This window comes from Eublepharis macularius, chromosome 5 (assembly GCF_028583425.1).
Source record: "Eublepharis macularius isolate TG4126 chromosome 5, MPM_Emac_v1.0, whole genome shotgun sequence".
NCBI classification, from domain to species: domain Eukaryota; kingdom Metazoa; phylum Chordata; class Lepidosauria; order Squamata; family Eublepharidae; genus Eublepharis; species Eublepharis macularius.
Genome location: NC_072794.1, coordinates 139,589,789 through 139,607,568, shown reverse-complemented (window position 1 = coordinate 139,607,568; position 17,780 = coordinate 139,589,789). Strand labels below are relative to the sequence as shown.

At 42.5% G+C, this 17,780-nt stretch overlaps 1 protein-coding gene across 2 annotated transcripts in view; it reads left to right on the top strand.

Moving 5' to 3' along the window:
• ARHGAP40 (Rho GTPase activating protein 40) overlaps positions 1-17,780 on the top strand; it is a 75,504-nt gene that overhangs the window by 11,386 nt on the left and 46,338 nt on the right. Inside the window, exon 1 of one of the 2 annotated variants that reach the window (XM_054981775.1) lies at positions 16,201-16,411. The exons of the other annotated variant lie outside the window; for it this stretch is intronic. Coding sequence (XP_054837750.1) covers positions 16,302-16,411 — 110 coding nt within the window. The 5' untranslated portion in view covers positions 16,201-16,301. Of the gene's footprint in view, positions 1-16,200; positions 16,412-17,780 lie in introns of those variants that run through there. 2 annotated transcript variants of the gene reach the window in all.

The following is a 17,780-nucleotide window of genomic DNA, read 5'->3' as shown; positions in this document are numbered from 1 at the left end:
AACATATAAAAGCCCCCATGGTAAGAAAGGTGCACTGAATTTTAAGTCCTATTAGCTCAAAAGCAGGTGGCATTCTTGTATCATAGAAATGGAAGGATATCCTTTTGGGGGAGGATGGATAAATATAAAAGTACATTGGCTTAAGATGTGTTTTCCCCCAGCCAAGTTGAATCTCAAAAGTGAGTTGGCATTTGCAAATAACACCCTTATCACAGTGGAAGGAAATCCTGTCGGTTGTGTAGGAACTGGGGAGTGGGTCTGGCGCGTATACATCCTTAGCAGCTGATTTGAAAGGCAGCTGCTTGGACAAGGAATGGATTTTATGACATGCATTAAAAGTGCTATGTGTTATTGTGTCTGTTCAGACTTTCTACGCCCAACAGAAAAGATAGGAGACTGCTCCCATGATATTCCCAATGGCCTGGCCAGATATCACTGCATGTACCCAGTATGAGGGGGGAGTGTGTTTTAGCCTTGAATGGGTACATTCCTCTGTCTTTCTGTTTGCTCTTCTTACTTTCTGACCAGGAAAGGATGGGGGTGGGGTGGGGTGATAATATCTGACTTGGTTGAAAATTATATTCATTTTCATCTACCTCCATGGAGCTATCTACCAGCTCTCTCTAACCACAGAAGACTGACTTGATTCTTAAATGCTAAACAGAGACATTTGCTTCAAAAAAGAGATTTCTGAAGATTAAATCCAGGAAATATAAAAGGCGTCATTTGTTGGTTGTGACTACTGTGTGTGTGTGTGTGTGTTAGCCCTCTGCAGAATATGATCTTGAGGGAAAGAACCAGTGAGTTGTGGTGAAGAATGTACATATGTATTAACTTCAGACAAGTTGGACCAATGTTTTGCATTTATACAATGGTGTGGTGTTGTAGTAAGAGAGCTGGACTAGGATAGGCGATATCTAGGCTCAAACTCTCATGCATCTTATTCATCCAATCATTTTTTTCTGGCCTCGCTCCAAGGAGCAAAGCATGGCAGTTTCCGGCCCCCTTGACCAACCTGTGAGGTAGAGCTGTCTAAGTTTGTTTGGCTCAAGGCTGTCCCGTGAGCTTCATGACTGATTGGAACTCTTCTTGTAGATATTCTAACCAGTGCAGTATGGCACCTCTTGGAAACTCACTGTGTAAACTAGGGCCAGTCACTCTGTCTCAGCCTATCCTGCTCCACAGAGTTGTTGTGAGGATAAAATGGAGAAGGAAAGAGCAATGTATGTCTCCCTAAGCTCTGTGAAGGAATGGCAGAGTAAAAATGGACAGAGAAAAAGATGGATGTTGCTCCGTCAGAAATTATTTACGGACTCTGCATGTGTAGAACAGCAGTTTAATTTCCTGTTGTGCTGGGGCCAACTGTGTATGACTATGTGCATATACAATGGAAATTATACAAATTTTGCCAGATGTCAAAAGATGCAAAAAGGATGGCTTGCATATGACAAATTGAGTCAGTAATATAAGATAAATGGAACAAACTATCAGCTGTAAATTCTACAGATCCTTATGAAGCTACTACCACTAGGGTTGCCAGATGGTATGGGAAATGATCCCGAACTCACCAGAGTGTGCGTAGTTCTAGGCCCAGCATGATGATGACAGTTCTAGAAATGGCATCATCCACTGCTCCGCCCCCCCGCCTGTAGGATTGCCAACTCCAGGTTGGGAAATTCCTGGAGATTTGGGGGTGCACTGTAGGGGGGGACTATGAAGCTCACCTGTCTCCCAGGTGCAGCAGGTGGCACACGTAGTGGAGGCGGCCTCATGTCAGGGTCTTGGCCCCTGCCATACTCTGAGGGGTAGGTTTAGGGGTTCACTGTCGGGCTGCCGTCCTGATCCTCTATAACATACTTTAGGAGGGGCTGGAGAAGCAGTGAGACACTAAGAAAGGAATGTAGTTATCAGCATTGCCAAGGAGACATGGCCAGATGGCCTGAGAACTGAACTGAACTGATGTAAACTAGCCACAACAATTCTCCTCTTTTTTCTCTTCACTTTCCTTTTTCTGCATAGATAGGAGCCTAGCTAAAAAGGGGGGTTAGGGGGGAGTGGGTTGTGCTTGAAGGGTTTATTATACCTAGTAGGAGGGGGGGATTATTCCTGACAAGAAATGTCTACTGTACTGAGCTGTTAAAGGTAAAGGTAGTCCCCTGTGCAAGCACCGAGTCATTACTGACCCATGTGGGGGGAGTCTTTTTGTTACGGGGTGATAAAACTTTAACTCATGCATCCTTGGACTCGTGCAGTGAAATTACTTGAGATCTGGCAGTCTCTGACACCTCAGAGGCGATGCACATAGAAGATGAGCTCCAGCAAGCAGCCCTCCAGATCCTCGAACAGCATGCTGCCAAGTGGCTGCACAGGTTGGCTAGCTGCCAGAGCCGTGCCAACTGCAAAGTGGTGAGGCTGAGGGGACCAAGGGGACCAGGCAGTGGGACTCCTCCATGTGCTTCCAGAAAGGCATCTTGCCACTGCCCTTGGAGCCTGGCTTCTTGGAGCCTGTTGGTGGTGCTAGGCTGCTCCTGCCAGTGGGATGGGAGCAGCAGAGAAAGGAGAGGGGCTGGCCAGCCAGACCCGCAAATGCTCGCTTCTCCGCTGGGCAGGCTCCTTACCTGAGCTGTGCTCTTGTTCGCCTTGAGGAGGCAGGGTAGTGGAGCATGAGCTCATGGGCCCGTGCTTTCTCCAGTGGCAGTTGATTGGCTGGCCATGCTGCTGGAAGCAGAGGGAGGAGGGAGACCTGCCCAGTGTCCAGGTTTTTTTATTACATTTCCCATGGACAGTCCAAGAAAATACCAGATTGACCAAGTGAAAACTGGACATCTGGCAACCCTAAGTACTTGCAGCATCCTACTTGTTGGTATCTCTTGGGCCTTGCCTGTGGCTTTTAGCTAAACTTTTGGCCGCACCCAAAAGAGATGTCTTCACCATTAAAAGTTTTATTGCTGAGCAGCAATGGTAGTAAAGAGATTAAATGAAATACCAGGAATATTAAGCAGGACAAAAGAATGCCTTTTCCAGGTCTGCTCTTTGCTAGCTGAGAAAGTCAGTTACCGGAGCTAACGCTTAGCAGAAAACAGAATGAGGAGGGCCAAGGAAAAAGGAAGTTTTCAGGGAACCAGGAAACAAAGTTTTGGCTTCAGGGTAAGACAGCTGTGAATGTAGATAAACAAATCTTTTAAGGCTTTTATTATTAGTTTAATTTGAAGTTGACAATAGCACTCAAGACATAGAGATACAAAAAAAGAATATTAGTTCGATAGATTTTGTTGGTAGGTGTCTGGCTTTTTTAAAGTGAAGACAATGGTTGGCTTGAATTCAGAGGTTGCTAGCATTTTTTAAAAAATAAGACATTCAGAACTGACCTTCATACAGTGAAAGCTAATCTGTGCAATTGTTTGGCTTGGTGCAGCTGCATGTTTAAAGTAGATATGAAGAATTACTGCTGTGTCAGTGCCTTTCTTTTCTTCTTTAAGGATAGCTGTATTCATATACAAGGCTGAACCCATTTCCACCAATTCCCAGATCAGGACTAGGGTTGTCAGATTGCCCCTGGCTGGGGATGGGATGGTACTGGTGACTTATCTTTTTGCGTTTTCATTATATTTTGGACCGATTCCTAAGGAATTGGCCCTAGTATGATGCTGTTATTTCTCGGTTGCACTGGAAGTGACATCATCGTGGAGTGCACGTCTCCCATTTCTTCGTCTGCTTCCTTCCTCCAATCAGCTGCTGATCAGCAGGCAGAGTCAGGGATTGCTGGGAGATTACAGCACTACAATGCCATGACCACGGCAATACAGCCCGGAAAACCCACAACAACCATGCTGGGAGATTGCTTGCCAGCAGACACCTGGCATCCCTAAAGAGAACTCCCCCCCCCCACCCAAAGGTGCCAGTACTCAGTACAAATTAGTACTACCATGAAAAAAGCCCTGATCTGTGTGTACCACCCACTGCAATAGCACAGGAGCTAGGAAATGGTGTGCTATATTGCCTATGTAAGTGAGTTTTCTTCCTGTTTTCCTGTGCAGTTACAAGAATGTTCTTGCCTGAGTTTTGAATGGTGGTAACAGTGCAAGTCATTTTGGGCAAATACAGTGCTTTGTCCAGTTCAGCGTAGTACTGGTGAATCAAACTGCTTTTATTACAACATTTTTAACTGCCTTTCTAAAACCATACTTGAGGTTTTAGATTCTGAAGCAGCTGCAAGAGGCTTTCCCTTCATTTCTGTGCAACACCATTCATGTCCACCTTGCCCATACTCTGCTTTTGGTTTTGATCTGAACCCCGTCTCCACAGGCCGTGTCAGGAGTGGAGTTTAAGGGCTGTAGTTGTGGCCCAGCTCAGCACCCACCACTTCCTACCATTTAAGAAAGACGACATTGGTCAGAAAATTCTTCCTATGTAAACTGAACCAGAAGTCTCTGGGTTGGCCCTAATGCCCAGTTGGATTAGAATTAAGTGGTGAGTGGACTGTGCCACTTTGGAAGGCAGGTAGGAGATGTTATTTTGAATGACCCCTCATGTTAAAATGGTGGACATAGAAGCAAAACTTAATGCCACTGGAAAACTTAGCCGATCAGTGAGATTTCCTCTATGCAGAGCAGCCTTGAACCATGAAATTCTCTTCCCACCCTCATCTTTCATATAAAATAGGACAGTTCAGTCTACCACCTTGAAACTGCTATTTTGGTTCTGGGTCATTCTGCTATTCCATGACTTGATTCCTAGAAATAGCTTTAATGATAGGGTTACTGATCTAAGGGAAGTACAATGTGTTGCACTTCTAAAGTTGGAGGGTTTGGACCAGTGCGCTTTTTGTTCTGCACTGTGAGGAAGGTTGGGCTGAGTTTGTGTGACCGGCCAACGGTCATCTGGTGAGCTTTATGACAGCTTGGTGATTTGAAGCCCAGGACTCCTGGCAGCATTGGCTTGTGTATATGCAGTGAGTGATCCTGAGGCCTAGTAAAGGTCCTATTCAGATATTTCTTGAGGGAGATGGCAAACAGGCTAAACCTTGTGGCAGTTAGGATGGTGTAACTTTTGGTGCTCTTGAATGGGAGAATGCTGCTTAGGCAGTATAAGCTAGTGGTCTTCGCACCCTTTTAGATTGAAGGGAGGAAGACCAAAGATCTGATGTACAAAGTAAAGATGATGGGAGAGGAGCCAGAATTTTACAAGAAGCTACAAAAGTTATGTTCTTGCTGTATTGTATCAAGCAGTTACTGGCCATCTTCTGTTAAGTTGATTGCAGATACATCAGCCAATGAGAGAGAGGAACTAGTAAGCCAACATTTTCCAGACAGGGCAGTCCACCAACTCTGTGTGTGTGTGTGTGTGTGTGTGTGTGTGTGTGTGTGTGTGTGTGTGTGTGTGTGTGTGTGTGTGTGTGTGTGTGTGTGTGTGTGTGTGTGTGTGTGTGTGTGTGTGTGTGTGTATATGTATCTGGGGGAGGCAGAGGAGGATGCAGCTTGAGTTAGAGCAAAGAGAGAATAGGGGCTGTGGGCTAGACAGGTGGCAGCTTTGCAGATTTCATACAGTTTGATGCATATATGGCAGCTGCACTGCTTTCTTGGGGTTGGTTTTCAGTGTGTTCTGCTTCATATACAGGCTTCTAAACATATGTTACAAAGATGTCATCTCTGCTATACTCTTATTACAAGGAAACAGAACCCGTAAAGTGGCATATCCCCTGGAATTTCTTGCGGCTGAGGAAGTGGGGTGAATAACCAGATTTTTGTAACAATATCATATATTGTAGGCTTTTGATTTGTCTTTGCCTTATTTTGTTACTACTGAATGTAATTATTGTTTAGATTTCTGATGTGCCTTATAATTTGACATGGCTCAAAGGCAAGGCATAAATAAAATTCATGCAGAGAAGGTGTTATTTTAAGTAGAGGCATTTTCATCGCACAGTAGTTCTTATGCAAAGTGGATCATTGATTTTCAAAAACAAAAAACACTTAATATCTTTTATAAAGGCCAACAAATTAAACAAAACTGTGTGCAAGCATTAGAGTTCATCAGAACTTCTCATTAGGCTGTATGTTAAAAACAAAGGAGAGGTATGACCAGCAGCGGCTACCTGCAACCCCCTTTCTCCTTTAAGAATTCCTGAACATCTGATAAAGTGTGGGATTTATCAATAGGAAGAAAAAGAACCTGGGAAAAGACTTTGCTTGTGGTTCCCCCCCCCAATTTGCCTCCTGTCTCCTTTTTTTACATTGTGCACCAACTTAAATTTTTGTCTGGCAAACAAGGACTGCTGTGTTATTCCACTTATCTCAGCCTTTTAAAGGATCCATGAGTCCTGTTTGGGCTTTGAGAGACATTTGACCACTTTGCCAAGAAAGCTTGATGTGTAACCTTGTCCACTTGCCTAACCTAGTTCACAGGTTTGGTGGTTGTGATGATGAAAGAGGGGAGAACAATGATGCAAACTGCTTTTGGCCTCCATTGGAGAGAAAATGGAGAATTAAATTTGTTTCTTCCTGGCATGCTAGGTCACGGTCTGATGTGGCGCAGTGGCCAGAGTGTCGGACTAGGATCTGAGAGACCCAGGTTTGAATCCCTACTCCTCTGTGGAAGCTCACTGGGTGACATTGGGCGAGTCCCACACTCTCAGCCTAATCTCGCACAGAGTTGTGTGAATAAAATGGAGGCGAAGAGAATGATATAAGCCGCTTTGAGTCTCCATTGAGGAGAATGGCGGGGTATAAATTAAGTAAATAGACAATAAATAAGCTAGCCCACTGAAGTTAGTTAAGCATGCTACAGACACCTTAGTGGATACAAAGGGGCTTTATTCATTTTGATTATTTACTTTATTTATAGTCCGCCTTTCTCACTGGGAATTTAACACCATGACTTGAAAGATGTGTTTTTCTCCTCTCTTCCTTTTTTGAAAAGGTTTTAATATCCAGCCTGATGATGAGTTCTAGAGAACTGGAAACTTAACACTCTGTGTTTGTGTCATTTTGGTTGGTCTTTTAAAAAAGTATTATTAGGTTGCTGATGTTTTTGAATTTTGCTTTTGGACCAATGCGGTTTCTTGTAACTTCATTCATTTTTCAGACACTTTTGATGTGGCGGTATTAGGAAGTGTATGAGCAGGCAAGGTACTTACTTCTCTAACATGTAGTGTGCCATTTAATTCCAATAGCAACTCATACATTCTCTCTTTCTTTGCATAAGCCAAAGCCTTCCATTTCATTTCACATGCCATTGCAGTTGACAGCTCTTTTTGTATTGTATTGTATATGTATTGTGTTAGGAAGTCATGGCTTCAGAATGCCAGCTAGTATTCTTATACCAGCCTGTCAGCTTTTTAAGAGACACATCCTTCCCACACTAAAGAAGCTGGCAAGTATTCAAAACACAAACCTGTAGGGTGGCATTTAATTCCAAGAGAAACTAGTACATTCTCTCTTGTTCGATCTGCAAAGAGCTGGAGGCTAAATTTCCTGCAATGTTTGTGTATACCTGTTGCATGAAAACAAAACCACTCTTTTTAGAAACGGGCTAAATGTATATTTTGTTTACAGTGAAGATGCAAGGCCTGTCAACAAAGTTTTTTATATCCTCTGAATTTGTGTTTTTCTTCACTGATCTCTGGTTCATTCTGCTACATAAGAACATTGCTGGATCATTGTTTTATTTATTATTTACTTCATTTATATCCCACTTTTCTCTCCAGTGGGTACCCAGCACAGCTTATATTGCTTTCTTCTCCTCCATTTTATTTTCACTACACTCCTGTGAAGTTATTGTTAGAGTTATGTGCAACCTAACTTGCTGATGTTTTGTGGTTGCCTCCTCTGGCAGAATTTCAGAGGTGCCTGCAGACTCTAAAAGGTTTGGGATCCTGCTTCAGAGGGTGTGAAAAGGGCTGGAGCGGGGAAGGGATGGCCTGCCTTCCATAATTACTGGGATGGCCAGGTGCCTGCCGATGATTGGCAAACTCCTGGTGATTTGTGCCTCTGCCCGCCAAATGCCAGCTGACAGGTAGAAGGATGCAGGCTGGTGAAATGGGTGCGAATGTGCCCTCTTCCCCTGCTGGTAAGAAGCGAAAGCATCACTCCAGCGCTTCTCTAAAACTCAGCTTCAAATGCTGTGTTTGGGCTGAGCTTTAGAGAATCAGCCCTGGTGTGATGCTGTTGCTTCCAGGTTGCACTGGAAGTTATGTTATCGTGCAGCAGCATAGAGTGCACACTCATGCAAATCAGTAAGCTATCAGTGTCCCACCCCCCAACACCTGACAATTGCTGGGTAGGGAGACCTAATTGTTACACCATCCTGTTCATGCCTTTTCTTTTTGACCTGCTGCATCCTTGTTGATGCTTTTGTAAAAAACTTGAAACAGCGTCTCTCTCTGTCCCCATTCCTCCATGCTAGTGTTTTTAAATGTTTGTATTTGAAAACAGTTGTGAATCCTTTTGTGCTTTTCATGTACCCCTGAAAAAGAAATGGCTGAAAACTGGGCAAAGGGCTTCTCTTGGGGAAAACTAGTTCATGTAATTTGCTCTTCTTCCCTCCCTCCATTGCTGATTTGGCTCAGCTTTAATAAGAATCACTGGTTCACTGAAAAGCCACATTTTTATGCTGTTCTAGCCAAGAGGCAGAAATCCTTTGCAGCTAGGTTAATAACTAACAGAGGAAGGAGTATGCTTTAAGCATGAAGAATGTAGATGGGACAAGAATTATAAAAACTGTTTTTAAATACCTCAAAGCTTCCTCTTATCAAGCTCTACCTCAGGCACTAAAGATGTGTTTTGCAGTTCTGGTTTTAATATTTACCAAAGTGACAAGACATGGGTTTATTTTTGATGGGGTTATGTTTGGATAGGCATCCTGGAAGGCTGTGTACGGTTAAAGAGGAAGAATGTCACAAATCCTGCATGCGCGTGGTCTGTCTTGAGGCCCCAGGCCAAGGATCCTCAGTCCTGGTTTTATAGGCAAGGCTGCTTTTCTATTGTTCAGGAAGACAGAGTACCAGTCGACCTCTTAGACAACTCCGGATGCCCTGAATTTTTTCATTTCACCCCTAATGGCTATGTGGACACTGGTCTCATATGCTAGCTATCATATAAGCAAGGCTAGATTTTTCCAAAATATAAAGCCTGAGAAGATAAAGATTTAATTTTATCAAATAAAGCGATCGTTTAACTGTCAAAATATTAGTTTAAATACCAGCAAATTCAGTCTTGCCTGTGTACATATTTTTACGTGATTAGCTCTGCTGCTGATATTTTTTTAAAAGAACAAACAGGTTAATGTGCTTCTTTGTCAGCTTTGTGCACAGATGATTAACAGTAAGGCCAGCACTGAAAAATTCCCCGGGGAACTGGCTATCTTTGGATGCCCAGGTAATGCTTCACCAGTTTTCCAGGCATTTGAAAATGTTTAAATGGTTACAAGCTCTTTAGAATGATAAAGAAGTCCTTATAATTTAATGGTTGAACATTTAGGCTTGGATCCTATGACTGTGTTCCACATGCACTTGGCTCTTGTTGCAGCACATCTTCCTCTGCTAAATAGTAAAGAGTCCAGTAGCACCTTTAAGACTAACCAACTTTATTGTAGCATAAGCTTTCGAGAGCCATAGCTCTCTTCATCAGATGTGGCTCTCGAAAGCTTATGCTACAATAAAGTTGGTTAGTCTTAAAGGTGCTACTGGACTCTTTACTATTTTGCTACTACAGACTAACGTGGCTAACTCCTCTGGATCTTCCTGTTCTGTTAGCAGTTCCCTTTGCTGAGGGGCCCATTGAAAGCTGTTCATCTTGTACAAATGGAAGTACTAGCAGCAGAGGAAAGTAAGTTGTGTTGTGGCCAGATTGAAGTACACATGGTCATTATATTATGTGTTATACATCTGTGCTAGAATGGTGTGGTAGCTAAGTGTGTGTGCGTGTGTGTGTGTTTGCCACCCAGTTCTCTTATGAGTATTTGGGCTTCAACTATTGAGCAAGATAAGTTCTAAGGAACAAATATGATTGCCAAGAAATCCTCTCAAGAGTAGATTGGCAGTGACCATCTTTTCTTTTTGGATAGCAGTATGATAGGTAAGTAGTTCAGTAAAGTTCTTTTATGAAATATAAGGTGTCTCGTTGCTTAGCTACTGGCAAGAGCACCAGATGTATATCAGATTTAGAGAGTGGTAACATGAAAGTATGGAAAACCTCTTATCTCTCTAACAACTTTCTTTTCCTTACAAGTGAAACTGTGGATGAAAATTTATTACCACACCCTGAATTAATTGGATAGAGCCTCTGGGAATGAGATAAAACTTCCTTTGTGGGCTGAAGTTGCTCAGTGCCAGTTGGGATGTGGCTCTTTAGCTGAGCTGAGGCACCTGGCTATGTACTAATGGGTAGCGGATTATGCAGGTTCTTTGAGCTGCTGGTAGTTCCTGCTTCACCCTATCTCCATCTGCTGGTAGTTTGCTTATAACATAAACACAGAGACTGCTTCTGCACTGTGATCCGCTCCTGTGGTGCTTAGTCCCCACCTGAAGGCCTAATCTTCTGTTTGTCACATAACACTTTGGTGCTTTGAAAGCGGCTTATGAGGTTCCAAATGGATGGGGCGTTATGCCCCCTCTGACATACTGCCTCTGGCTGTGATCTGATTAGGTTTTATGCGTTCAGGGAAGCCAAGCCCCTTTCTAGCAATTGGATTGAGGGAACAGAAACCAGTAGCATTTGCTGTCTACGTGCTTCATTGTGTCGCTTGGAAAGAACAGTACTGCTGAACTTCTGGATGTGGCAGCCATTAGGTGAGAGGTAAATTACTTGGCAGCGTTGAGGTGCTGATGATCCTTTTGAGCATGGGAATTAAAAAATGTGGTGGTATGGATTGATCTTGCATGCCTTAGTATCATAGGGAAGAGGTCTGTGGCATGGGAGTAGATAGGAGCGTTCCAGCATGATGTTCGCTAGGTGTATCTCTATATTCTTTTGTTACATTTCATGGCTGAGTAAGACTACTTTCCCCTTTAATCTGTGTTTTTAATTTGGTAGCTGCTTTGGTCCTTATGAGGGCAGAAGGGCAGTGTATACATTTCATTAAGTAAATAGTTTCCACTCTCAAGAAGTAGGTGGAGAGGGACTGGTTGGCGCAGCTGTGTTTGAGATGGAAGAGTCCCCTGGGTGAGGGTGCTTCTGCCTTCCTTCCATTATTCAGAGAATGGCTTGGTCTTGTGAAAGTTCAACTGTGTGACAAAATCACAAATTACTATGTCCCCATAGACTAATGGAAAATAGGCAATGCGGAATCATGTTCTGTTTGTTTGTTTGTTTGTTGCATGTGATTGGGCTTTCATAAGATAACCATACTGTCTGAATAGATGGAAGGGGGAGTCCATTTTGGGCATCTCTTTTGCCTCAAAAATGTGTGAGAATCAGCCCCTTGACCTTATATGTGAATGTTTCTTGCTTAGCTTCCTGGCCTATTTTGTAAAAGCTAATCTGTCAAAAACTTTTTGCGTGCCACCCTAGTTACTTATGAGTGGAAGAGGGGAGAAAGTTACTCACTGTTGTGTATTTCTGGGGGGGGGGGTATGTGTTCCCTTGTGGTGACTTTTCTGCCTCAGAAGAGTAGTTTGATGCACAGTTTAAAAGTAAGGCTGGCAAGGAATTTCTCTGTGACTGCATGGTTCCTGGATCACATTCAAACTGTGCTGCAACCTGTGCAAAGTTGACACACCTGCTTTGTTAGCATGCCAGCACAATATTCGCAAGGAATGCAAACGAAGCGCATGTCGCTGCTTTGCGAGTATTGCAGCACAGTTTAAATAAGTTCGTGCAGCCGATCTAAGATACATTGTAAAGTTCTTTTGAGTCTCCTGTTTCAGAGCAGAAGTGTCTCTAAGTTTGTCCATTTCCCTCCTTCCACTTGTCCTGTTAAAAAAGTCACTGCCGTTCTATGCACATGATTACTTTTGGACATTTCATGTTTTGCATGACGCTTCTAGAACATTCTGTGAGTGTCAGTATGGCAACCCCCAGCCCAACGGCAATATCATAAGCCAGGCCTTGGTAAATTTTCTTGACTGTAGAACTAGACTCCTATTTCAGCCTTCAGGGGTATATATAGCCGTAATTTCTAATTATTGCTACCACAAAAAAATACTTGGCACCAATTGAAATTTCTAATCACTTTGGCGACCTGGCACCTAGAATTTGTCAAGCCCTGTCATAAGCTTTGGCGTCTATGTCTGTTAAAAAGCAGTAGGCTGATTTGAAAGTCAGTCAGGTAGTACTACAGGTGCATGCAGTGTGCCAGGCTTCCACCTTCCTTGTGGTCCCCACTCCTTGCTTTAGGATAAGGGTGCTCCAGGTTTGGTCCCATCACAAGCTGAAGATTGTGATCTTCAGGCTTTATCCTGTCAGGCCACCTGCCCCAGAAGAGAGGTTCTGCCGCCTCAGCTGTCTCTCTGGGGAAGTTGCAGCCATCATTTTGGCCTTGTTGCCCCATACTGAATCTTAGTTTGCCTTTTTATGTGGGGACATTGCTGTTCAGCATCCTGCCCCAGGCCAACCAACCCCTTCGAAGCCCTTTCCTTCAGAAGGAAGTTCTGGCTATAAATCTGTTTTTAGTGGTCTCCTACTCTTTGAACCATTGATTAGGCCAGGTTATTCTTTGGCTTATTTTAGTGATCTAGGTAAAAGATTAACCTTATCACACATTTTGAGAGGGGTGTATTTTAAAAAATCAGAATTTTGCAATGCCTATGCAGGTGCAGCAGCTACTGAAATTAATTATTATTAGTTAAACACATCTAAACTGGTTCTTGTGTCAGAGCATTCTATGCAATTTAGGGCGATTCTGACTTCTAACCCTACCCAATTTAGTTTCTGCTGTTTGCATGCTTTCCGTGAAAATGCAAGGTTTTAACATGCTGCACTATTATTAGTTCTGAATTATAACTAGAATGGTTTGAAACCTGTTTTGCAAAGATAAAAAAGAGAATGCTGCTTGTCTCTGGTAGTATACTCAAGGAACGCCCCCCAATGCATTATTTGCTGCTCTTTAAAATTAGAGCAAGGAATCTCTAAATTCTCACACACTGTTTTAATTGGATTTCGTTTCTCACTTATGTGTGGGCCTCTACTGTTCTTGCTGTTGCGAAAGTTGCAAGTGGGATAACATCAACGCTCTCATAACTCTTGTTCTTGCATGTTTCAAGGTTATTAAAATTGATTGTGGTTCCTGTTGGGCTTTTAAAATTTTAAATATTTAATAAAACGCTTAGAAGTGTAGATGAATGGAATCAACGGGCTCTTCCCTGCTTGAAAGAGGTGAATAGTGCTGGGCCTCCCTTTCCTTTCTTTGTCACACATCCCCTCTGCCCCCTCCCCAGGTTTCCTCCCTTTCCTTTAATGGTATTGGAGACATGGGGTCCAGGAAATCTGTGTTCAGATCTCTCCTCTCTTTCTATTTCTACGAATATTTGCCATGCCCCCTCTGTTGGTTTGGGACTCACTCTAACACTCACCCATAGGTGCTATTTTATAGAAATGTGAAGAAGCAGGAGATCTAGTTATAGATCTCCAATATCTCATTTAGTTTGGGTATGAGTTAAGAGTTAAGAGTCAAAAACAAGCTATTTTGGGTGAAAATCTCAGAGTCTATCCATTTGTGCCTACATGCATTTCACAGAGGATGCTTGTAAGATCTGACCGTAACATCGTAGCCTGAAGAATCTGCTTCCCACCCTAAAATTTTGTAACATCCAGCCTGAGGAAGAATTTTGGCGAGCTCAAAAGCTTGCACAATGCTCTGTGTCAATTTGGTTGATCCTAATAAAAGGTATTACACAGATTCTGTTCTTACCATAATGAAACCATTCCATCTCTTCATTGAGTAGATGCTACTTTAGTCTTGTGCACATTTTTACTTAGGGCCAAGCTACAAGTGACGAATGACACTTGAACAGCAAGTGGATTGAGTGGAGAGCAAGTGGAGGGCAAGTGAACAGGGAGGAATACACTTGCCGTTCAAGTGTCATTTGTCACTTGTAGTTTGGCCCTTAGAATCATAGAGTTGGAAGGGGCCATACAGACCATCTAGTCCAACCCCCCTGCCCAGTGCAGGATCAGCCTAAAGCATCTCTGACAAATATTCATCCAGCCTCTTCTTGAAAACTACCAGTGAGTGGGAGCTCACCACCTCCCTAGGCAGCTGATTCCACTTTTGAACTACTCTGACCGGTGAAAACGTTCTTCCTAATATCCAGCTGGTACCTTTGTGCGTGTAATATGTGCATGTACTTGCACATAAGCTCCTTCAAATACAGTGCAACTTAGGTCTGCGTAAGCATGCATATGAATGGACTGCATCCTGGGTTCCTATGCTCTGTTTCTTAAGATTTGCATGAAACCTTCTTAAAATTATGAATTACCTCTTCTCTTTAATGTCTGAGTTATGGGAAGTTGAGGTGGCCTTTGGAGGAAGTGGCTAGGTACAGTCTCTTGCATCTCTCCATAGTTTATTTATTTCATTACTCCAGTTATAACCCAGTTTTCTCCTCAATATTATCACCATAACAGTTTTATCCTCACAACAACCCTGTGAGGCAGGTTAGATGAGAGTGCACGGCTGGCCCAAGACCACCCAACAAGTTTCCCTAACAGAGCAGGAATTTGAACCTGGGTCTCTCTGATCATAGTCTGACAGTAATCACTGTACTATGCTGGCTCTCTCATAAGGCTTGTCATATGTGCATGTACATCAACTGGTTATTCAGTGCTTGATGAATGTGCAAATTAGCTCCTTGGATGAGAATTGTCCTTGCGTTGACATGGTGCGGGGGGGGTATGAAAGTGCTTAATCTGTGGTGGTTAGGAATGTAGTGCCAAATGATGACTCTTGTATGTGAAGTGAACCCATTGTTAGCCTCTTATTATTAATCTGCAGGCAACATCCTGAATATACAGCGCTTCAGGCAGCCTAGGTGCAACCTAGATTCTGTATGTGATCGTCTTAGAGCTAAACTAGACATTATGTGTGACATGATTTGGGACACAGGTGCCTGACCAGCATGCCTATCACATGCAACAAATTGTATGAAATGGGTTTACTTGTGTTAAAAGCGCTCTGCTGTTTTGTTGGTCTCCAGAGTACTGGAGGGGAGGGCCTTCCCTCTCACACTATTTTCTCCAGAGCAATGGCCATGATGGGCCCTGTTTGCCCCTTTGAGATCCTCCCTTGGCCACATGAAGTGTCCCAGCTCATGTCATATGCAATGTCTGGTTTGGCTGTAAGTATAGTCGATACTCAAAAGATTCCCTACCTTGTAAAAGCTGTCTCCCACTGCTAGTTAACATAATATGAATGTTTTGAAGCTTTATGAATAAGCCTTTTAACCTAAGTTGATACTTATATATTAAGGAACGTTGTGTCCACATACTGTCTCATAGCTCCCTATCTATTTCATGTAGTGAAGTTTGATATAATTTGACATCTTGTATACAATAATGTACAGGTAAGCAGAAGATGCCGTCAATATTTTGAATAATCCAGGGCCACCTCTTGTGAAAGGCACATATGAAATGGTGTATATTTATCTTTGGCAGGTATTTGTGTGGGTATTTGGCAGAAAATGTGTGGAGAGCTAAATTCCAGAAATACTACATACTTTTTCAAGACTGTGTGTGCATACATGTGTGCTTACGGATATGTTTTCAGCTTCGTGTTTCTGGATCTTCCGCTGATGAGTATTAACTGGAAGTGAATTGGAACCTTTTAAAAAAGTAACTGGAGAGATATCCCTCCCTCTCTTTTATGGGCTGCTTTTGTTCGGGCAAAATGTTGTATGTCAGTTGGCCTTGCTTTGGCAGACATTGCCCATTTTGTCTCACCATTAGACACTAACAAACAGCCAGAGAGAGAAAATAGGGATTTGCCTCACAAAATCCTCTGAGCCTCTGACAGTAAAATCTGGATATTCTTTACATTCTATGGACAAGACAATTGATGACAGTTCTTGGAATGAGAGCCTGGTTGCGTATTTGAAGTCATGAGTATGTTGACTAGATTTTTATCACTCTATTCTCACTGGGTGTGTGAGAGAGAGAGAAAAGGAGGAAGATTTGCTGTCCAATTAGCAGCATTCCTGTGGCATGAGTGGGTGGCGCTGCAGCCTTGTGCTTGGTGCAGTCAGCCACGGAACAATCCTAAGGTGCTCCAGTGACTTCCCATATCTCAGGACTATTCAAAAAGAGACACCAATGGACTTGAAACGGCTTCATTTTTTGGAGTGAAACCTCTAGTTTTTCCTAGTTAAGAAAATGGATCAGTTTGGGAAGCACAGCAAGGCTGGATTTGTCAGGACTCGGATCCCTAGACCTCAGGTCGTATTGCAGCCCGTTCAGTCGTCTGGCTATGCAGGTGTTTGCAGGTATTGATTGCTTTAGGATGTCTCCTTTTGTATGATCTGTTACAGAAAGCAGAGAGGTGTGGAAGGGGATGATCTTATAATCCTGCCAAAATGCAAGCAGTGAGACATTAGAAAAGAAACCGTGCACTAAAGGGTTCCTAGGAAAAAATCAGCAAAAATGTAGTTCAGAGCGGGTTCTAAAGTAACTCACTTTGTAAACTTTGGCCTGAGTTTCAGTCTGAATAGGATGTGCAGGTATTTAAGTGATTTGCAAGGAGAGTTTTAACAGGCTGATAGTTTCAGGAAGTATAAAAATGTTTCGATGCTTGAAGCTGCTGCCTGTTCAATGAACGAGTAAATTAAATAAATTATAACTTGTCCTGTGATCTGTGGTATTTGTGGAGGAAGTAAAAGGAAATACAAAGTAATAGGTTAAAAAGCATCTCATCCAAAATTTGAAAAGCCATAATTTTAAAAAGTCTTCATTTAAGCAGAATCAAAGGCCAGGAGTTTAGCACATGTAGGCTGCAGCATGAAGCATGCTCTTTGACTCACACAAGTTCCAGCAAGATCAATGAGGCAGCTTACAAGTACTTGTATTTTGGATTGCCAGATTAATGGGCTGTTCTCTTGCACTAGTATCAATATTCGGTAAACTAGCATAGTTCAAATTTTCATTCATAATATTATAAGGGCTGGTTGATTTTTAGACTAGCAGCTGTCACTTATCTAGTTTTTGCCTGAAGAATGATTGCTTGTTTAAAAGCTAGGTTGCGGGAGGGGGGGGCAGTTTTCCTGGGTATATGGGCTTATTTTACGAGAAAATCTCAACTTGGCAAAACCCTTTACATTAAGTGCTATATCTGAAATAGTTTTTCCAAATGATACTGGTAAAAGATTTTAGATAACTTGCCCAATTTTGAAGTGACTGTAGTGTCTTTTCTTTAAAAAGACCTGGAAATCCTGTTGTCTTTATGACATTGCATAGTGAATTTGTTGGGGTTTGAATATGAGTAGTTAGCTCTTGCTGAAAAAAAAGACTTGGTAATTGATGCTGGAATAGCTTTAAGCGTGCATCCAGTTCTAACCAGCAGATAAGTCACTTAGCATTTGCATAATGAATCCTCTGTTCTATATTTGTAGGCATGATTGATTTTGCCTGTGACTCTGATGCTTACAAAATGATATGTAAAAAATCCCAATAATATTGTTAATTACCTTTTAATTATCACTTGTTCATTCCATGGTATTGGTACCACAACAGATGTATTGGGGCTTCCATTAAGATATCAGCTCTTTTACAACTCAGTCTTTTTATTGTAATTTCCAAGAATTCTTAACTGGCAGAGATCTAGACTTCTCTGTATTACCTCCCCCCCGGCCCTTACTC